This window comes from Pleurodeles waltl, chromosome 1_1, assembly GCF_031143425.1.
Source record: "Pleurodeles waltl isolate 20211129_DDA chromosome 1_1, aPleWal1.hap1.20221129, whole genome shotgun sequence".
NCBI classification, from domain to species: Eukaryota; Metazoa; Chordata; class Amphibia; order Caudata; family Salamandridae; genus Pleurodeles; species Pleurodeles waltl.
This window is the reverse complement of record NC_090436.1, coordinates 446,592,957-446,608,933: the sequence shown is the minus strand read 5'-3', so window position 1 is coordinate 446,608,933 and position 15,977 is coordinate 446,592,957. Positions and strand designations below refer to the sequence as shown.

The window sequence follows — 15,977 nt, the reverse complement described above, 5'->3', positions numbered from 1 at the left end:
CAAATGTCCATCTTTGCACAGCATTGATTGTGCTCTGTAGCCATTTAGGCAAGCATTCTGTCTCTACCAGCCTATGATAGGAATGTCCAAACTACCAGACCCTGTGATGCCTGTGCTCAAAGCTTCTCCCTCAGCCCATGGGGTATTATGTTCAGATCATCCTGTGCTCCTTATTGTGACCCGAGTGACTTTAAGGGGCTGGAAGCTTGGCTGGGCAGTTGGGGGCCACTAGAGTGCGATGGGACATCAACTCTCTTATCTTGTTTTCTCTGAATCTCTTGCACACACTGGCCATGTTCTTCCTGGCCAGAGTCTGACAGTCAATCAAAGGAGGAATGCATTGCTTAGTACCATCCAATTTGTTGGTAGGACTGCTAATCCACTGCATACCTCCAAAGGTATGGGTTAGGAAAAGATGACTGTATATGTGAAGGAAGGAAAGGCGTTGTTTCTTTTAGGTAATATGTGCCTCTGGTGATTTAGGGGCACATTTATCTAGAAGTCATGCTGCACTGCATGACAGGGAAAAGGCAGGAACACGACATATCTATCATTATAAATTATATGATAAATTTGCCCCTTAGTTTAGATTACTGTTAGTATACCCAGTTGTGAAACAGAAATGCAGGAACAATTGTGGTGCTGTGCAGCTTAGAAAAGATGCCAAAATAAAACAGTTCAAAAGCGCAGGGCATCTTCAAACATTCACGTTTCATAAAACTTGTTGCTTATGCGTCATTATCGTCTCTCCACACTGCCCACTTAAGATGCATTTTATGCCTTAAACAATATTATTTAGATAGGTAATAGAGACAAAATAAGCTTTAATCAAACTTGCATTTGTCTTTAATTACCTCCTGAGAACGTTCTGTTCTGCGGTCATTAGGTGAAAATTACATAAGAAGGCATATAAATTTGTGTAGTATGCAATAGTAGCAGGAAAGAATACATAACCTTGTGTGGGCGAGGGAGTGATGAAAGACCATTTGCATCACTTTTGACCAAAAGGAAGACATATAGTTACAAATTTCCCAATACACAGATAAGAATCTCTGTCTTTCCGTATATATATACATATATATATAGAACTGTCTAGACAGCATACAAAAACTTCACAGAGCAATACAAAAGGAGACTGTGCAAACTGTTGTTCTGGAATTTATCTCTAGAAGAACTTCTTGATCACAAACCCTACAGCAAGACATCTTTAAAAGTTACAGTACTTGAGCCACTACGCATCTCCTTTGGTACGATGAGTGATCATTTCTACTATTCCCTTTTTTTCCCAGCAAATTATTCCCTAAATTTTGACATGGGAAACAAGGTAACTTTAAAATAAGGTATTCTACAGAGGTTCCGATGTTTGAGTGTGTGGATGAGAAAAGAAGTTCGTCTCACAAAAGTCCATGTACGCTCACTTGGCCACAAGAGGTTCTTCTCACGAGATTCCAATGCAAGCTCAGTTGACCTAATTGATACTCGAGTCTTATAGGTGCTGACAATGTCCCACAGTTGTACTGCTGAATATTTTGTGGTCTCTGGTACGTCTGTGTTTTAAAGGTGTTTTAAAAAAAAAAAAAAAAAAAAACAACACTGATCGCTATCAGAAGTTAACAACTTTTGGTGACTTTGTTTTTGTCTTCAGTGTTTTCGATGATACTGGAATCTCCTCGTAATCTGCGCTCATTCCACTGGACCATCTACCAACTGTTAACACCTGGCCTATTGAGCAAAAAAAGATAAGAGGAAAAGCGTTATGCCACTACAGTGTTTTGTTTTTTTTAAAATCTTTTTATTGTAGGCAACAGAACAAACAATATCAACTGTACTTAACATTATGCAGCATTCATGTAACAGCCCTATGCAACAGAAGCGAGCATTCCCTCCATGTCCCCACCAGCACCCCCTGTTCTCAACTGGCAAATCAAAGGACAGTAGCAATGTCTGGCTACCTCCCTTGAATATCAGTTTCTGTAGTGCCCACTATGGGCGTGCACAAGTTACCTCGGTAGGTTTTCCATTTGCCCCATATTTTAGACCATTTCTGCGGGCAGCCCTTACTTTTGTAGACATCCCTCTCTGCCATCATACACCAGTCCATAACACATTTCCATTCCAGTAACAGAAGTGCCTGCTCTGCTCTCCATTTTCGGGCTATATTACGTTTAGCAATCATTAGTCCTAGCATCATTTAAAGCTGAGCCATGCGACCCAGATCAGTCATGTCCCAGATATTAAGATGCCACCATTTTCTCAATAGTTCCATCTTACCTCCACACACCTCATTTAAGCAGTTCACTACCTTCTCCCAATACATTTGTAAACGTGGGCAGCTCCAGATCATATGAAAGAAGGACCCCTGTCCCGCACAACCCGTGGGCACACCGGAGTGGCTGCTCTGCCCATTTTGGCTAAGACGGTACATGAGTAGCAAGCTCTGTGCAGAATTAATTTTATCTGTATGAGGTGGAATCTTAATCTGATGGCCACTTCTCTCTGTGAGGCTACAGCCTCAGCCCATTCATTGCCCTCAATACCTTGGAGGTCCTGCGGCCACCGTTCCCTAAAACTAATTAGTGTATTTGGGGAGTTACTGAGAATTTCACGATAGGTGAGTGAGATCACTTTCTTGGACAAGTGATGATCCAGTAGTCTGTCTGCAAGTGGGGAAGAGTCAGAGGGGTCACTGTCTCTGGGCAGCGCATGTGTTGTATATGTAAATATCTATGGTAATCTGTGGGCGCTAATGGATATTCCCTCTGTAAATCAACAAAGGAAATCCTCCCATTCGGGGGCCAGAGGTCTCCCACTCAAGACATTCTATCAAGTCCCGTTTATGGAACCCTGGCTGTGTTGCAAGAGTGTCTAGCTGTGCAGAATCCCATAGGGAAGAGGCCTTTGTGATCTTGTTATTCCAGCCCAAGGCTTCTTGTGTGGTGGGCCAAAGTGCAAGGGTCACGTCAGTAGGGCCAGGGAGGGACACTGCACATGTGTTACTTTAGAGTGCCTTAAGATATCCTCCTGGGAGCATGTTATGTCTATCCATTCAAACAGCTGCCTCCTCTTCTGACGAGTAGGCCCAAGAATTGATTATGATCAAATGTGAAGCCCAGTAATATTTTTGTATGTCCGGCAGGGCTATCTCACCCTTGTACCAACCCTTGGTAAGTTTCTTATAAGCTATGTGGGGTTACCCCCGTCCCAGAGCAGGGAGTGCACGGTATTCTCTATTGTCTGGAAGTAACTGTGTGGGATCAGGTATAGCGTGTTTTGGAGTATGTACAGAAACACGGTAGGAGCCATCATTTTATAGAGCCGCTCTCCACAGGAGGGTTAGTGGTAAAGTCTGCCAATGATGTATGTTGTTACAGAGCCGTACAAGGTTGTACGTGTAAAAAGCTCGGGGGTCTCTAGCTCTGTAGATACTCAAATAACGAAATCCGGTTGTTGTGACTTGGGCCGCACAGCCCCATGGCAATTATGGAGTAGAGCCATCGAGGAGATAAATCAGCCACTTGCCCCAGTTAATTGTGTAACCTGCATGCAGCCGGAAGATATCCAGTATATGCGTTATCAGGGCTAGGGTGGGCTAGGGAGCATCACATACAGCAGAATATTATCCGCATGTAGGGAGAGCCTGTCTTCCCCGTCAGCGGACCATTTCAACCCCTTCACGAGGCGATCTCCTCGGATCCACGTAGCCAAAGGCTCCAGGACCAGAGGGAGGGTTAAGGGGGACAAGGGACACCCCTGCTGTGTGCCTTGGCCCAGCCGAAAAGTGGGGAGAGCGCGGGGGGCAGAGAACTGCATTAACTGCGACTTGGGCCAATGGTTCGGAGTATAAAAGCCGCACCTGTGCCACTGCAGCGCTGATGCTGCTAAACTCAAACCAATGTCATACCTGGAAGGCAAGTAAGCACGATAATTTAGCATTTATTTCTTTTACTGTCAGGCCTAAAGAACAGGTCTTTAAACACCAATGCAATCATACTTTCTTATAAGGGTAAAATGAAAAGGATTAAAATGACTTACAGCAGTTTTATCATCCCTTCAGCAGTCGTAGCAGACTTGCCATGAATAACAAAATATACTACATTTCAGTATGTGACCATATGGGAACAGCAGTCCTACATGCATGTGGTCCCTAATGCTACCATTTTAGAGAATTTTCACACCACGCCTGCTCTTGTAATACAGTCTAATGGGTGGCTACTATCTTATATAAATTACTGGATCTAACCTAGATCTAACAGGAAAGCTATTTTCTCGCGGCCAGTGCATCTCATCTCCATATAGCATAATTCAATACTTAATCAGGGTTAGTAAGCATCAAATAAATGCAAATTCACACTCAGACACTTGCCCCTTCACTCTAGTTTTGTCTTTGTCTATTATTTAGACTACTACTAAATCTCTTTAGGTCTTGGGGTCTTTTTTATGGTTTAACTCCTTATCTTTCCCTTCCGCTATGACTGGCCTCTCTGCATCCATTTTGTTAACTTAAGTTATCCCGGGTTGCTAGCTGTAAGCAGGATCCTACAGGAACTAAAGACTGAAGTAACACCCATATGTCAAGTGTACCTTTGACATGTCTGACACCCCTCGTTATTCCAAAACTGGGGACGGTGATACTTAAAGGTCTGTGCTTACAGTGGGGGAAAACAAAACTTCAATTGCCAGACTCAGAAAACTGGAAGAATCACATTATAAGCAGGACCACTGGAACTATGCGGCAAGGCTTTTTTCACCTAATTATGGATTTGCACATAATCCACCATCTGTTGCATAATCTGCAGATTCTAGCAAAAAAAATGTTTATACCTCAAACGGATCAAAAGTTATTAAAACACGGCTACATGTGTTTGCACAGTGGAAGGCTCTTCGTAAAACTGGTACCAATGAGTCCCTCCCCACTAATTTATCAACACAATGCCAGATTTACACAAAACTTTCGAACACAAATCCAGATTTGTTTTGGAAACTTGCCTAAAGTAAAGCAAAGTAGCACTACCCGCTACTTTCCCCTTCAAGAGTGTGTTCCATGAGCTTTCCCATGCAATCATCAATGGGTTTTTTACACACATACCTAGTTCCTAACAATTATATACAGGCATTTGTGCCAAAACCTTAAGCCTCCTTGAGACAGGCTTCACGAGGAGAAAGGTTTTAATTCAGCCATACTTGGCAAACTTTTGATGCAGCACAATGTGCAAAGTGGAAGGATCACCTTCCAGAACAAACTCTGTGCTTGAGAACACACACATCCTTGCACTATGTTGCATGGGTCTGTGTGCAAGTGCATGGCAGTCCAAAACGTGCCAGCACTGGTGGAGAGAAAAGCAGTGCCATATCTTAATAGAAATAGCACAGGTTTTCACTCCCCCTTTCACACAATGCTACAACTTTAGTTGCTATGCTACGTTGGGTTACATTTTATTAAATTTCTCCCCTAAATCCTTTATCAGACTGCGCATACTGTAATGTATGAAGTCTTCCAACACTTATGTTACTATACTGCCACCCAGTGTCTGACTTGACAACCTGCATTTGATTTGTTTTACTTAACCACTCAGTATAATTACTCGTGATAGTCTAAGGATTCTATACAATATGGGCCCGATTCATTAACACTGTGTGTCCCTTTTGGGGACTTTTCAAACGCACAAATTACTGGTTTGTTAGTTACTGCCCTGCGCAAGCTGCCTAAAAGTAACACTGCTTTCGAGAAAGATGTCCCATGGGCGTTCCCATGCTACTGCTCATAGTTTTTGGTGCAAAGTCCTATGTACTCACAATGGTACACATGGCTTTGTGCCAAAACCTCTTTGAGGCAAGTGTGAAGTAGGAAGTTTTTTTGTTTTTAATCTCTATGAACTTGCATGTGTGCTGCACTGTGCAGTAAACATACAAAGAGGGAAAAGTTCTAGTTAGTATAAGAATAATGTGTTTTACTGGAAGTGTACCCTTCCAGTACAAAACCAGAGCTAGGCATTGCGTACACACCTTTGCACTATGGAGCGGGGGGGGGGAAGGAGTTGGCTGTGTGTGTATGTGTACACACACACCCATATATATATATATATATATATATATCTAGCTAGGTAGACTGATTGTACACCAGTTCTTGAGAAAAAAAGCTACAGCACCATACTTTTCAGATATTGTGCTGTCCTGCTCTCTCCCTTAACTCAACCCAACGTAGCAACTTTGCTTGGTGAACTACACTAGTAAAATTCCAGTAAATGTGCCCCTATGTGTACAGAACGTCAGAATGATCACATGAAACTACCCACCGATCATCCAATGAAAAATATTTAAGACTAATAAAGAAACAAAATGGACATTTCCACCACCGTAACCAAGTGACCACATTTGAAGAGACTGATGGTTTTGCCAGAAGCATTGAAATTCCAAGATCTAATATCCGAAAATATCTATGATGCATTCCCACAATCATTCAAAACAAGGCCAACATCCAAAAGCAGGCAAGACAATTATACTCGAAAGAATCCTTTGCAGACATAATCCCCCTTCAAAAGGTGAGGGGTAAGACTTTTATCAGAAAGGAAAATATAAAATTAGCATTTCATAGGAGTCAATGACAGAGTAGCCCGAGGGAAGGCGAAGGACCAGAGAACTGAGGACTGAAGTAATGTGGAAGTCTATTGGAATGGCAGTCATTCACCGATCCTCTTGCACATCACATAAACACTGCATGGTACTGTGAAGACCAGTAACACAATGCTTAGCCACCCTACCCTAGAGGTAACCACTGGCCACTCCTCGATGCCCTTAAATCCACCTGGTGTCCACTTTTTGACATAGCAGAGACTGTAAATAGGGGGTATCTATATTTAAAAGAAATAAAGAGGGCGAGGTGCAGAAAGGTGTAGGAATATCAGGAACATAGTCTTTTAAAACTTCTTTTTAACAAGGGCCACTCTCCAAGAGATAAAGAGCTGCTTGCTATTATACACCTTCATTTTGACTTTTATTTCAGTATTCAATGGAATGCAGGCAACATGCATAGGAAGCGCAGAGCGCAGGTTTTAGTTTGAACGTGAGCGAGTTATCAGCTTAGTTAAAGGGTATGTGGAAAATGTGTAAACATTTAAAATAAGGTATCAGTTGAGTACAGATCTCTCTGAGACACCTCCCATGTCCATGGGGACGTGGTTGAAAGAAGAACTGGATACTTATAGAGTGAAATTCTGAATATTTCCTTCCTCAGTCTGGTCGACAAAATCTTGTAGTCAACTGGTGGAATGGCAGAATAGGATGAGCCTCCCAACACAGCTTCCTCTTGTCTTTAAACAAGATTTAAGATGACTGAATTTGTCCAGCACGTTGGGTCGCAGCCTCCTTAGGTTCTGCCTTGCTGGAGCAGTATTACGACTGCTCTTTCCATCAGCATGACTGCCTGTAGAGAGTAGAAATAAGGGGGCAGTTGGATGTATTGTGCCAGCATCAGGTTTTAAGGGCAGCTTTTGCAAGTGTGATCATATGAACCTGGTAGACACAAAGACCCAGTAGATACGTAGCTTCCTCACTGAAGGGGAAACAGAATCGAAGGATGCAGCAAAACAAATGTTGAGGGGAGAACCAGTGCCCTCGTGTGTGAAACTGACCGTCTATCAATGCGGTGAAGCAATCAAACGTGGGCTGGCAAAGACTGCGCGTATTCAACCGAGGGCACCTCAATGATGCGGAGTACCCCGCAACGCTTCCTATTCACTGTCCTTGTAGCCTGTCTCCAAGTTTGGAGACAAATATAAACACACCTGTGAGGACACCTCGACTGATGCGGTCAGCTTTTTTAATTAGCCGAGCATTTGAATTTTAAATGGTTCCTTTTTGGGATCATTCTGAAGACAGGAAACATTTAAATGTATTACTAGCAATCTGTCCATGCAGAAAATGTACAGTAAACTTAGGCCTCTTTATGAACTCCTGTTTTGTAGCACGGTGGTAGTTTTATCTTCACGGCCTTTCAAAAGATTTTCCGAACGCACAGGCTCGGGTGACTGAAGGCTGAATCATCTACTATTCAGCTTCTTAGCTGAGGGTTTAAACTCCTTCAGTGTAATGTCGTCAGAGATTCGAGGGCATTACTCACCAGGTCCTGCATGACTGAGGGACCTTACTTTATTACAAAGAAAAGAGCAGCCCAGTAATTAGTGAGTAATTATGAATGAACAAAACAGATTATTTTGTTTTTTCACTGTGTAATCACGGGGGACACTGAGCACTTATATATCTTCACCACTTCTGCTTTTTTTTTAAGGTTATCTTGATGTGATTTCTCAATTGAAATACTTATGGACTGAGACTTTAGTCTCTGCTCTAATGCTGTACATGCATTGAATACCTAGCAACTGTACTGCATTTCAGATGATAAATGATTATACTAATAGGATTCACACATAACCAGCAGGACAACTTGTCTTACAGGGGGCTAGCTATTAAAATGTGGACTGTTCCTAGTGCCTGCAACTGGAGGCCTATAGCAGTGGGCAAAGATCGGTTTAACCTGTTTCGTTATGTGTGTAAAAAAAAACAAAAAAAAAAAACTTTTGTTAGTTAAGCGGCTGGGTGCAAAAAAATATTTGTCTAAAAGCAAAGGTATTTTTAGTATCAAAATGAATACAATGCCATAGTAGTTCCCTGACACTAAAAGGGAACTACTTTGTGTGTAGATGTGTTCCTTTTGAAAGAACAGAATGCAGTCACTCACAGTGATGTTAGTCAGTAATGGGCTGACCCCACTGCCCCATTCTGTAAACTGTAGTGGATGGGAGAAAAGTGTGAACAGAAGAGGGCTGGATGAAAGCCTCTGGAACATAGCGCTGAAATAGTTGAAAGAAACACTATGATGCAGGGCATCGAAGACAACTGCTGCACACAACCAAGCATGACAAAATGAGCTCTGCCACTCAGTGCCTGTCTCAGACTGGCAATTCACTTAGCTACTCCGAGGATGACCACTGAATCCAACTACTTACTTGTTGGGTTTTGGACAAAGGCTTGCTAACTCGATGTAGGTCCCCATTAAAGTTGATCTTAGCCAGCCACAAATGTCATTCTGCAGCAGGCTATATCAGCCCTGCTGTTGGGACTGAGCCGAGAGTTCTCAGATGAACAGGAAATGTGGGGCCATACCATCATAACTGCCTAAGTGCTGGTTAAGACAAGTAAGCATTATTGTAAAATACTCCCCACATTGGAGGAATATATAAAACAAAGGCATTAGCTAGTGAACAACTGAGTAAACAGTTGAAACAGCAGTTTACAGATTCACTAGCGGGTGGGACCCATAGCGAGGACCACTCAGCTTGGATATCACACTCAAGATATAAAGCAATGAGGATAACTGTACTGTTGTAGCCCCTTACTTGGTTTCAATTTCTTCAAGATGTAAAGTTATCCAGTAATCCGTTTCAAAAAGACCAACATGATGTAAGTTAACTCAAACTGTGAAAAAACATACTTTTATAATTTGGTCTCAGCCAGTGCATTTGCCTCTAGAACGGACGCTGTCAAAAATTTCATGCATGGCCGAAGTTAGCCACGCAACAGTTTCTGAGTTTAAACCCCCCCCCCCCCCCCCCAAAGAAAGAGAAAACAGAGCAGCGCCTGCATCTGGCACTATCCAGTGTTTTAGTCGGGTTAGCAGTGTCCTCAATAGTAAACAGGGCAGGCTTCCGTCAAAAGCTGTAATTTAACTTGTGAAATATTTTTTTGATTTGCTGCACTAAGAATGACTCCGTCACCTTGGAACAGTAAACTAAATAAATAACTAAAATGGTGGCTGCATCATCAAATGTGGATGTGCATGTCTTATGATATTTCTGCACCCATGCATCATGATGCACATGCATGTTCAAAACAGTATGCTTTTTGCTTTTTTTCATCATTTTTTCCAGCAGTGGCAAAAGTCGTTTCTTTTTTACCAATGATGAAGGGCACTTTAGGGAGCTAGGTTCTGGTTGCAGTATCCTACCACCACCACTTTTTGCCTGGATTTTAGATGCAAATTTGACTGAAGTGCACTGGGTTCCTGCTAACCAGCTCCCCAGAGCCAATGTTCCTTCCCTAAAACAAAACACCTGGTCATTTCATACCCAAGTGACGGACTCTTCAGCCCCACTGTAAGTCCCTGGTAAATGGTACTCCTGGTACTGATGAGGGCCCCTCAGAGCTGCAATTCAACTTGTACCACTCCGAGGGACCCAGCACCAACCTTATGCAGACCGCCATTGCAGGCTGGATGAAAAGGTACTCTCAAAGTTGAAAACACATGTCCTCTAAAACACTGCTTGTGATATCTGTAAGTCACCCCTACAGCTAGCCCTCAGCCCTCAGCCCTAAGGCAGCGTGCATTATATTACAAGTGAGGGCATATGTGCCTGAGAAAATATGCCCCTACCTACTATGTCTTTATCGATTCTTAGACATAGTAAATGTACTGGGGAGCCATTTTAAATACACGTGCTGGACACTGGTCGCTACGAGCACCCCAGCTACATTTTGGATTCACTGAAGGTAGGGAGGTTTGCTATCAAACATCTTGCATTAGTGAACCCACACTGATGACAGTGTTGATTTTACCAATCCAGGCACGTAGAGGGCATCTTAGAGGTGCCCCATGACAACCAACTAGCTACTAGTGTGTTGACTGACTGGTCCTGACCAGTTCAACCACCTTTACCGCGAATATCTGACATCTGAAGTCCCCACTGCACCCGCCGTCCACGACCCGAGGTGAGGCAGACCACTGGCGCCAACAAGGTTCCCCAGCTGTCCAGAGTCTGAGTCCACTTTGGTTTCACCGCTCCTGCACTCCCCGAAGTCGCCTGCAGCCTCTGCGCACAGGCCCCCTCTCCTGCAGGACAAGGAAACCCAACGCCAAAGGATACCAATGCATTCTTCACCCCTGGGCCCTGATGAAGAGGACAAAAGGTGCACCTACATCCCCAAGCACCCCATGTTTGCGACTGACCTGTTGGATGTCCCCGTCTGGTCTCCCCAGCCAGAGCCTGCAGCCTAAATCCACGGGGACCAATCCCCATTAAAATACATTGGGCACCTGGCCGCCCCAGTGCTACCCGGAGTGACCTGTTGGTGTGGTCCTGACCCTTGCCTAGTACTCACCTTAAGTCTACAAGATTCGTCAGAAAGTGCGTTTGCTGAATGCGTTTCCATCTTTAGGATAGCACGGAAGAACTCTGAAATTGCACTGTCAAATTTTGCAAGTAAAAATAACATTTTGGGTTTAAATATATATAAAAAGAAGTGTTATTTTTCTAAATTGGTCTTGGATTTATTCTTTGAGTGTGTATCTCATGTATTGCCTCTGAGAGTACAACAAATGCTTAGCACTGCCCTCTGATAAGTCTAACTGCTTGCCCACATAACCACAAAATAGAGCATTAGTCTTATCTATTTTTAGCTTCTTTAAACCAATATGGAACCCACTGGACTCTCTGCAAAGTGCACTTCTTTTTAGTGCACCATGTAGAAAGCCAGCTTCCTAACAAACAAAAAAAACAAGCTAAAGGAAATTGTGTATAGACCGCCCAGCAACATGACACTTATTGTGGGTGTGGGGTGGGCTTGACAGTACAGAAAAGGTACCAAATTAGTGCCCCAAGTCCCTTCTGTTAAGAGATAAAATTGTTCTTTACAGCTAGGGCAAGGTTACAGCACATATTTGTGTTCGTCACAAGAAAAGAAAGGAAAGCCATCAAAAAAGAAACAAGTGCATGAAAGTGACAAGAAAGACAACCGTATGGTACGCAACGGGCTCGCTCTAACCCAATTGTAGGTTTCTGATACAGTCAGCAAGTGGCCTTTCGACAACAGACAGCTAAAGGTTGTCTGCAGGTGAGAACAAGAAAAATACACACAAACAACATTTGTATTTAAATTGAAATACAACTGTAAGTTATTTAGTTGTTTTTATTTTATTAATTGTTAACACACCCTCTATAGTGGTCAAATACCATTTTGGAATTACATCATGTACTCATGGACACACCAGGACAGGAATAATGTGGGAGGAGGAAGATTTGTATCATGACACAGGCTGCACGACAAGCAACCACAGTGTACTTTAAATACAAAGCACAAGAACATAAGGCAACCACAAAGAAGGTGCCTTCCTCTTTATCATGTTTTCTTTGCATTGTCCAACCTTTACCTCATCACTTTTACCTCAAAATGTATCATTGCTGTCCTTCGCACTACAACTAATCAGAGCATGCAAGCTGGTGATCTGCTCTCCTAAAAATACAAGCAATTACTTTTATGCACCATCCACCTGTTCCATAATAAATTATATCTAAAGGAGATACAGGATACATATACCTTCCCTGAAATTGGCCTAAAGACTAGTCTGGTTGATAAATCATCAGTACTGCTAAAACAAACAAAAGTTCTTAGAGTCTCACAAAAATAATTTCCCAGTGATGGTTATTATACTGTGTGTAAGGATCCTTGTTGAAAAAAAGTCTTCACTAGCATAGAAATGTGAATGGTTTCACACCCAGAAGCACAGCCATGATGCAGCAGATATTGCACAATAAAAGGAGCAAAATAAAATCTCCAAATGAGACATTTCCAGCAAGGCATCAAATGACAAAATACCAACCAACGTAGGAGCTCACAACACAACACTATTCCATCAAACGACAATGTCTAAATAAAGGTAGATAAACATTCTATATGCCAAACTGCCACACGGTTTTGACAGTGAGCCAGCTTTTAACATGTACCTCATGACAACTGACTCAATGGGTTAGGAAATGAATGAATGAATGAATTTTAATAACTGAAACAGTCCAGTACCTTTTATTTCTTGTTTCATCTTAGTGTGCCAGTTGCAACAGACAGGGGAGTACTCCTAAAAGCCACCCCATGATACACAGCAGCATCCATGACTGGCATAAGCATGGATGTAAACATAAAGGAAAACACATATACGAAGTTCGCTATCAACACTGGGCCTTAGGGGTAAAGGCTGCTTTTCCATCATGGTCGATGTCATAGCCCGAATTCCTTAAATTTAAACCCAAACTTCATTATGACTAGTTAGAAGCCTTATGCTAGATTTACCTGAATTGTGTTGCTCTGGACAATCCCTCTGAAAGTGTTCCACAGATCCACAACTCCTACAGGATCCCCCTAATCAGACAAAAGAGGAGAATAACGCTATTAGTTTTAAAAAACAGGAAGATCAGAAGACCAGAATAAAAAACAACATGGTTTCATGAAAACAGAATTGTATATGTGTATACTATTTTATTGATTACTTCCTTAAAAATGTCATCAATATAAATTCTACCAATGGAGACAAACGATCTAAAAAGGCTAATTGAGAAACAGGGACCATGTGTCGATAAGTCTCTTCTGATGTACACTGAAGTATCAAGATGCAAAAAGCAATTTTGTGCTATATAGATACTGAGGCCCAAATTATCTAGATTAGGGCACTGATGTGCTGGCCTAAGCAGTACAGATTTCTGTGGTTGCCAACACCAATGTAACGCTTGTGTTAATGAAAGTATGTCTCTGAGGTACCGAGCCAGGCAACTGTCCTCCGTAATTACATCCATAAGATTTTGTGGTGAATCTCATAGGTTTAGGGACAGGAGGACTCGGTTGGTCCACCCATAAAACTTGAAATGGGCACACAAAAAAGAAGCATGGCATTTAAAAGCTTGATTCATTGTTAGCAATAGAAGAAATATAACATAGGAATGTTGAGAGCTCCACTGAAGACAATGGAGTGGCTCAGGGCTAGTATAAGCCTTCCCCTCCAGCACTTCAACATTTGACTGTTTCTTCCTTTATATTTTAGAACATTCTACTCTCACTGGGTGGAATGTACTAATAGCCTTATAGCCCGTCCGCCTCGGACTATATGGGTTGTTAAAGGCCCTCTCACTTGTTATAGGCCTGGGCCCGAGAATAAAGGAAAAAGCATCAGTGTGCAGGCACGGATAAGCTTATTCATTGGAATGGGGGAAAGGGGCTGTAAATGTGCTAGGAGATAGCAATCAAAGGATACTACAGATCTCCCTACACCACCCATGTGTACCTGATGGCCCCATGTGATCAGCAGCAGGCGTATAGATGCGCGCACCTAACAAAGTGAGACAACTAATGCTTTTATAACAATTCTGACATCTAAAATTTATTGGATTTCACTTTTTAAAATGCCACTGTTCAATTGGCACATCTATGCAGACAATTATTATTATTTTATTTTTTTAGTTTTCCCATTTAACATGGTGACTACGTGTGTATCTCTCCAACTTGCGTCCTCACCCTATTTTTCATCAGAACCTTTCTCTACCTCTTCCACTACATCAGTCCCTTTACCCCATGCACTCCTAGCATTGTCTACAAATCCTTTAAAGTCCCCTCTAGTTTCCCCACTATCTTCCATTATGCACTCAGTACTCAACATACTTTTTGGCACTTTCTATGTAAAATAGTTTAAACTTCTCACCCTACCACATATTTCACATATCCCTACTCACGCTCCATTTCACAATCCTCCAATCTGGTGTTCTCTTCTATCTCCTCCCCATTTAGAGTCTTTCCATTACTTTTTCCTGCTCCGTGGATGCAGACATTTCTCCAGCTCTTTTTTTTAAAAATGAATTCTTATGATTTTTTTATTTTTTACTTAACGTTTAATGTTTTTTTATTTTTTTTAAACTGTCTAACATTCACTTTACCCTACGAGCCTAACATGGAATAACAAGTCTGGTTCTTTTTTACCACCATCTATTCTCATGTTTCCATCAATTTCACATTTTGATCAGTTTGATCTACTTCAGCATGGTTTCCTCATGAAGTTTTTTTTAATCTACATTTTTTTCTCCATCTTGCTTTACTGTCTACGTGCACTTACAGTACTAAGAGAGCATGTCCACACCCATTCGCATAAGTGTTGCAAAGTTTGATTATGATATGCGTTTTCATAAGCGAAAAGGAAATCTGCTGCAAGGTCTATGTTCTGGCTGTGTAGTATAAAGAAACGGAAGAGAGATGGGAGTGGGGGCAAATGAGAAGTGAAAAGAGGTGGAAGAGACCTGTCCACGTAAATAATCTACAATGTTTTCTGAATTATACCCATTGATGCACTCTGTTTACATGCTTCCCCTCTATCCACGTGTCTTTACACCCATCTCTAGTTTAAGGGTCCATCTAAAGGATTTTGTAACAAACTTTAATATACGTTCCTGGGGTGATAGACCTTCGTTTAAGAGTTCCAATTAGGCAGCTACCACGTTTGACTCCTGGACCTTGCTGCTAGCCGACTGTTCAGCTACTGTCACCACAGAGATCTGATACACCTGCTAACTCACTATTTAAAAGAAGGTTCTCCGGTATTTCCATCGATTTAGAGTCCTACCTTCTCCATCTAAATTTTTTTTTGAATCTGCATCCACAACCTATGTCCATAATACACCTTTTGTTTACGTAGCCCTAATGTTTCTAGTCAATTCTTTTCTGTCCTAAAGAAGGTCTCATTGTTTTGATCCACTGTGAGTCCGAAACAGCAGTTTTTACTCCCCACATCAAGCTTTACGATTTAGATAAACAAATACCACAAGTACTCTAGGCAGTCCTCTAGGCATAGTCTTTTGCGATTTGGTTGAATGATTGTTCTCAATAATGCAAGGTCAATTATCTGAAACATCAATGGGAATACTTTAAGACCTTGCTGTGTAACAAATGTCTGTGTCCCTATAAGGAAATGGTATTCCACTGTTGAATTTGTGATATTTGTTATTGAACAAATACCACTGAAAAAACACTGCTAGTGATTTTGATGTGTATAGGTTCTTGACTTTCAAAGACTGTACACTTGCATGAATATAGGGAATATGTTACCTACGTATAATCATCTGCTTGAGGCACATAGGCCCTCATTCTGACCTTGGCGGTCTTTTCGCGAGACCGCC

The 15,977-nt window shown here is 42.0% G+C and overlaps 1 protein-coding gene across 1 annotated transcript in view; it reads right to left on the bottom strand.

The window, feature by feature from the left end:
• Positions 1 to 807: 807 nt before the first annotated feature.
• ZCCHC9 (zinc finger CCHC-type containing 9) overlaps positions 808 to 15,977 on the bottom strand; it is an 84,680-nt gene continuing 69,510 nt past the window's right edge. The window contains exons 5-6 of the mRNA XM_069224573.1: positions 13,114 to 13,182; positions 808 to 1,722 (exon numbers count right to left, since the gene is read on the bottom strand). Coding sequence (XP_069080674.1) covers positions 1,604 to 1,722; positions 13,114 to 13,182 — 188 coding nt within the window. The 3' untranslated portion in view covers positions 808 to 1,603. The remainder of the gene's footprint in view (positions 1,723 to 13,113; positions 13,183 to 15,977) is intronic.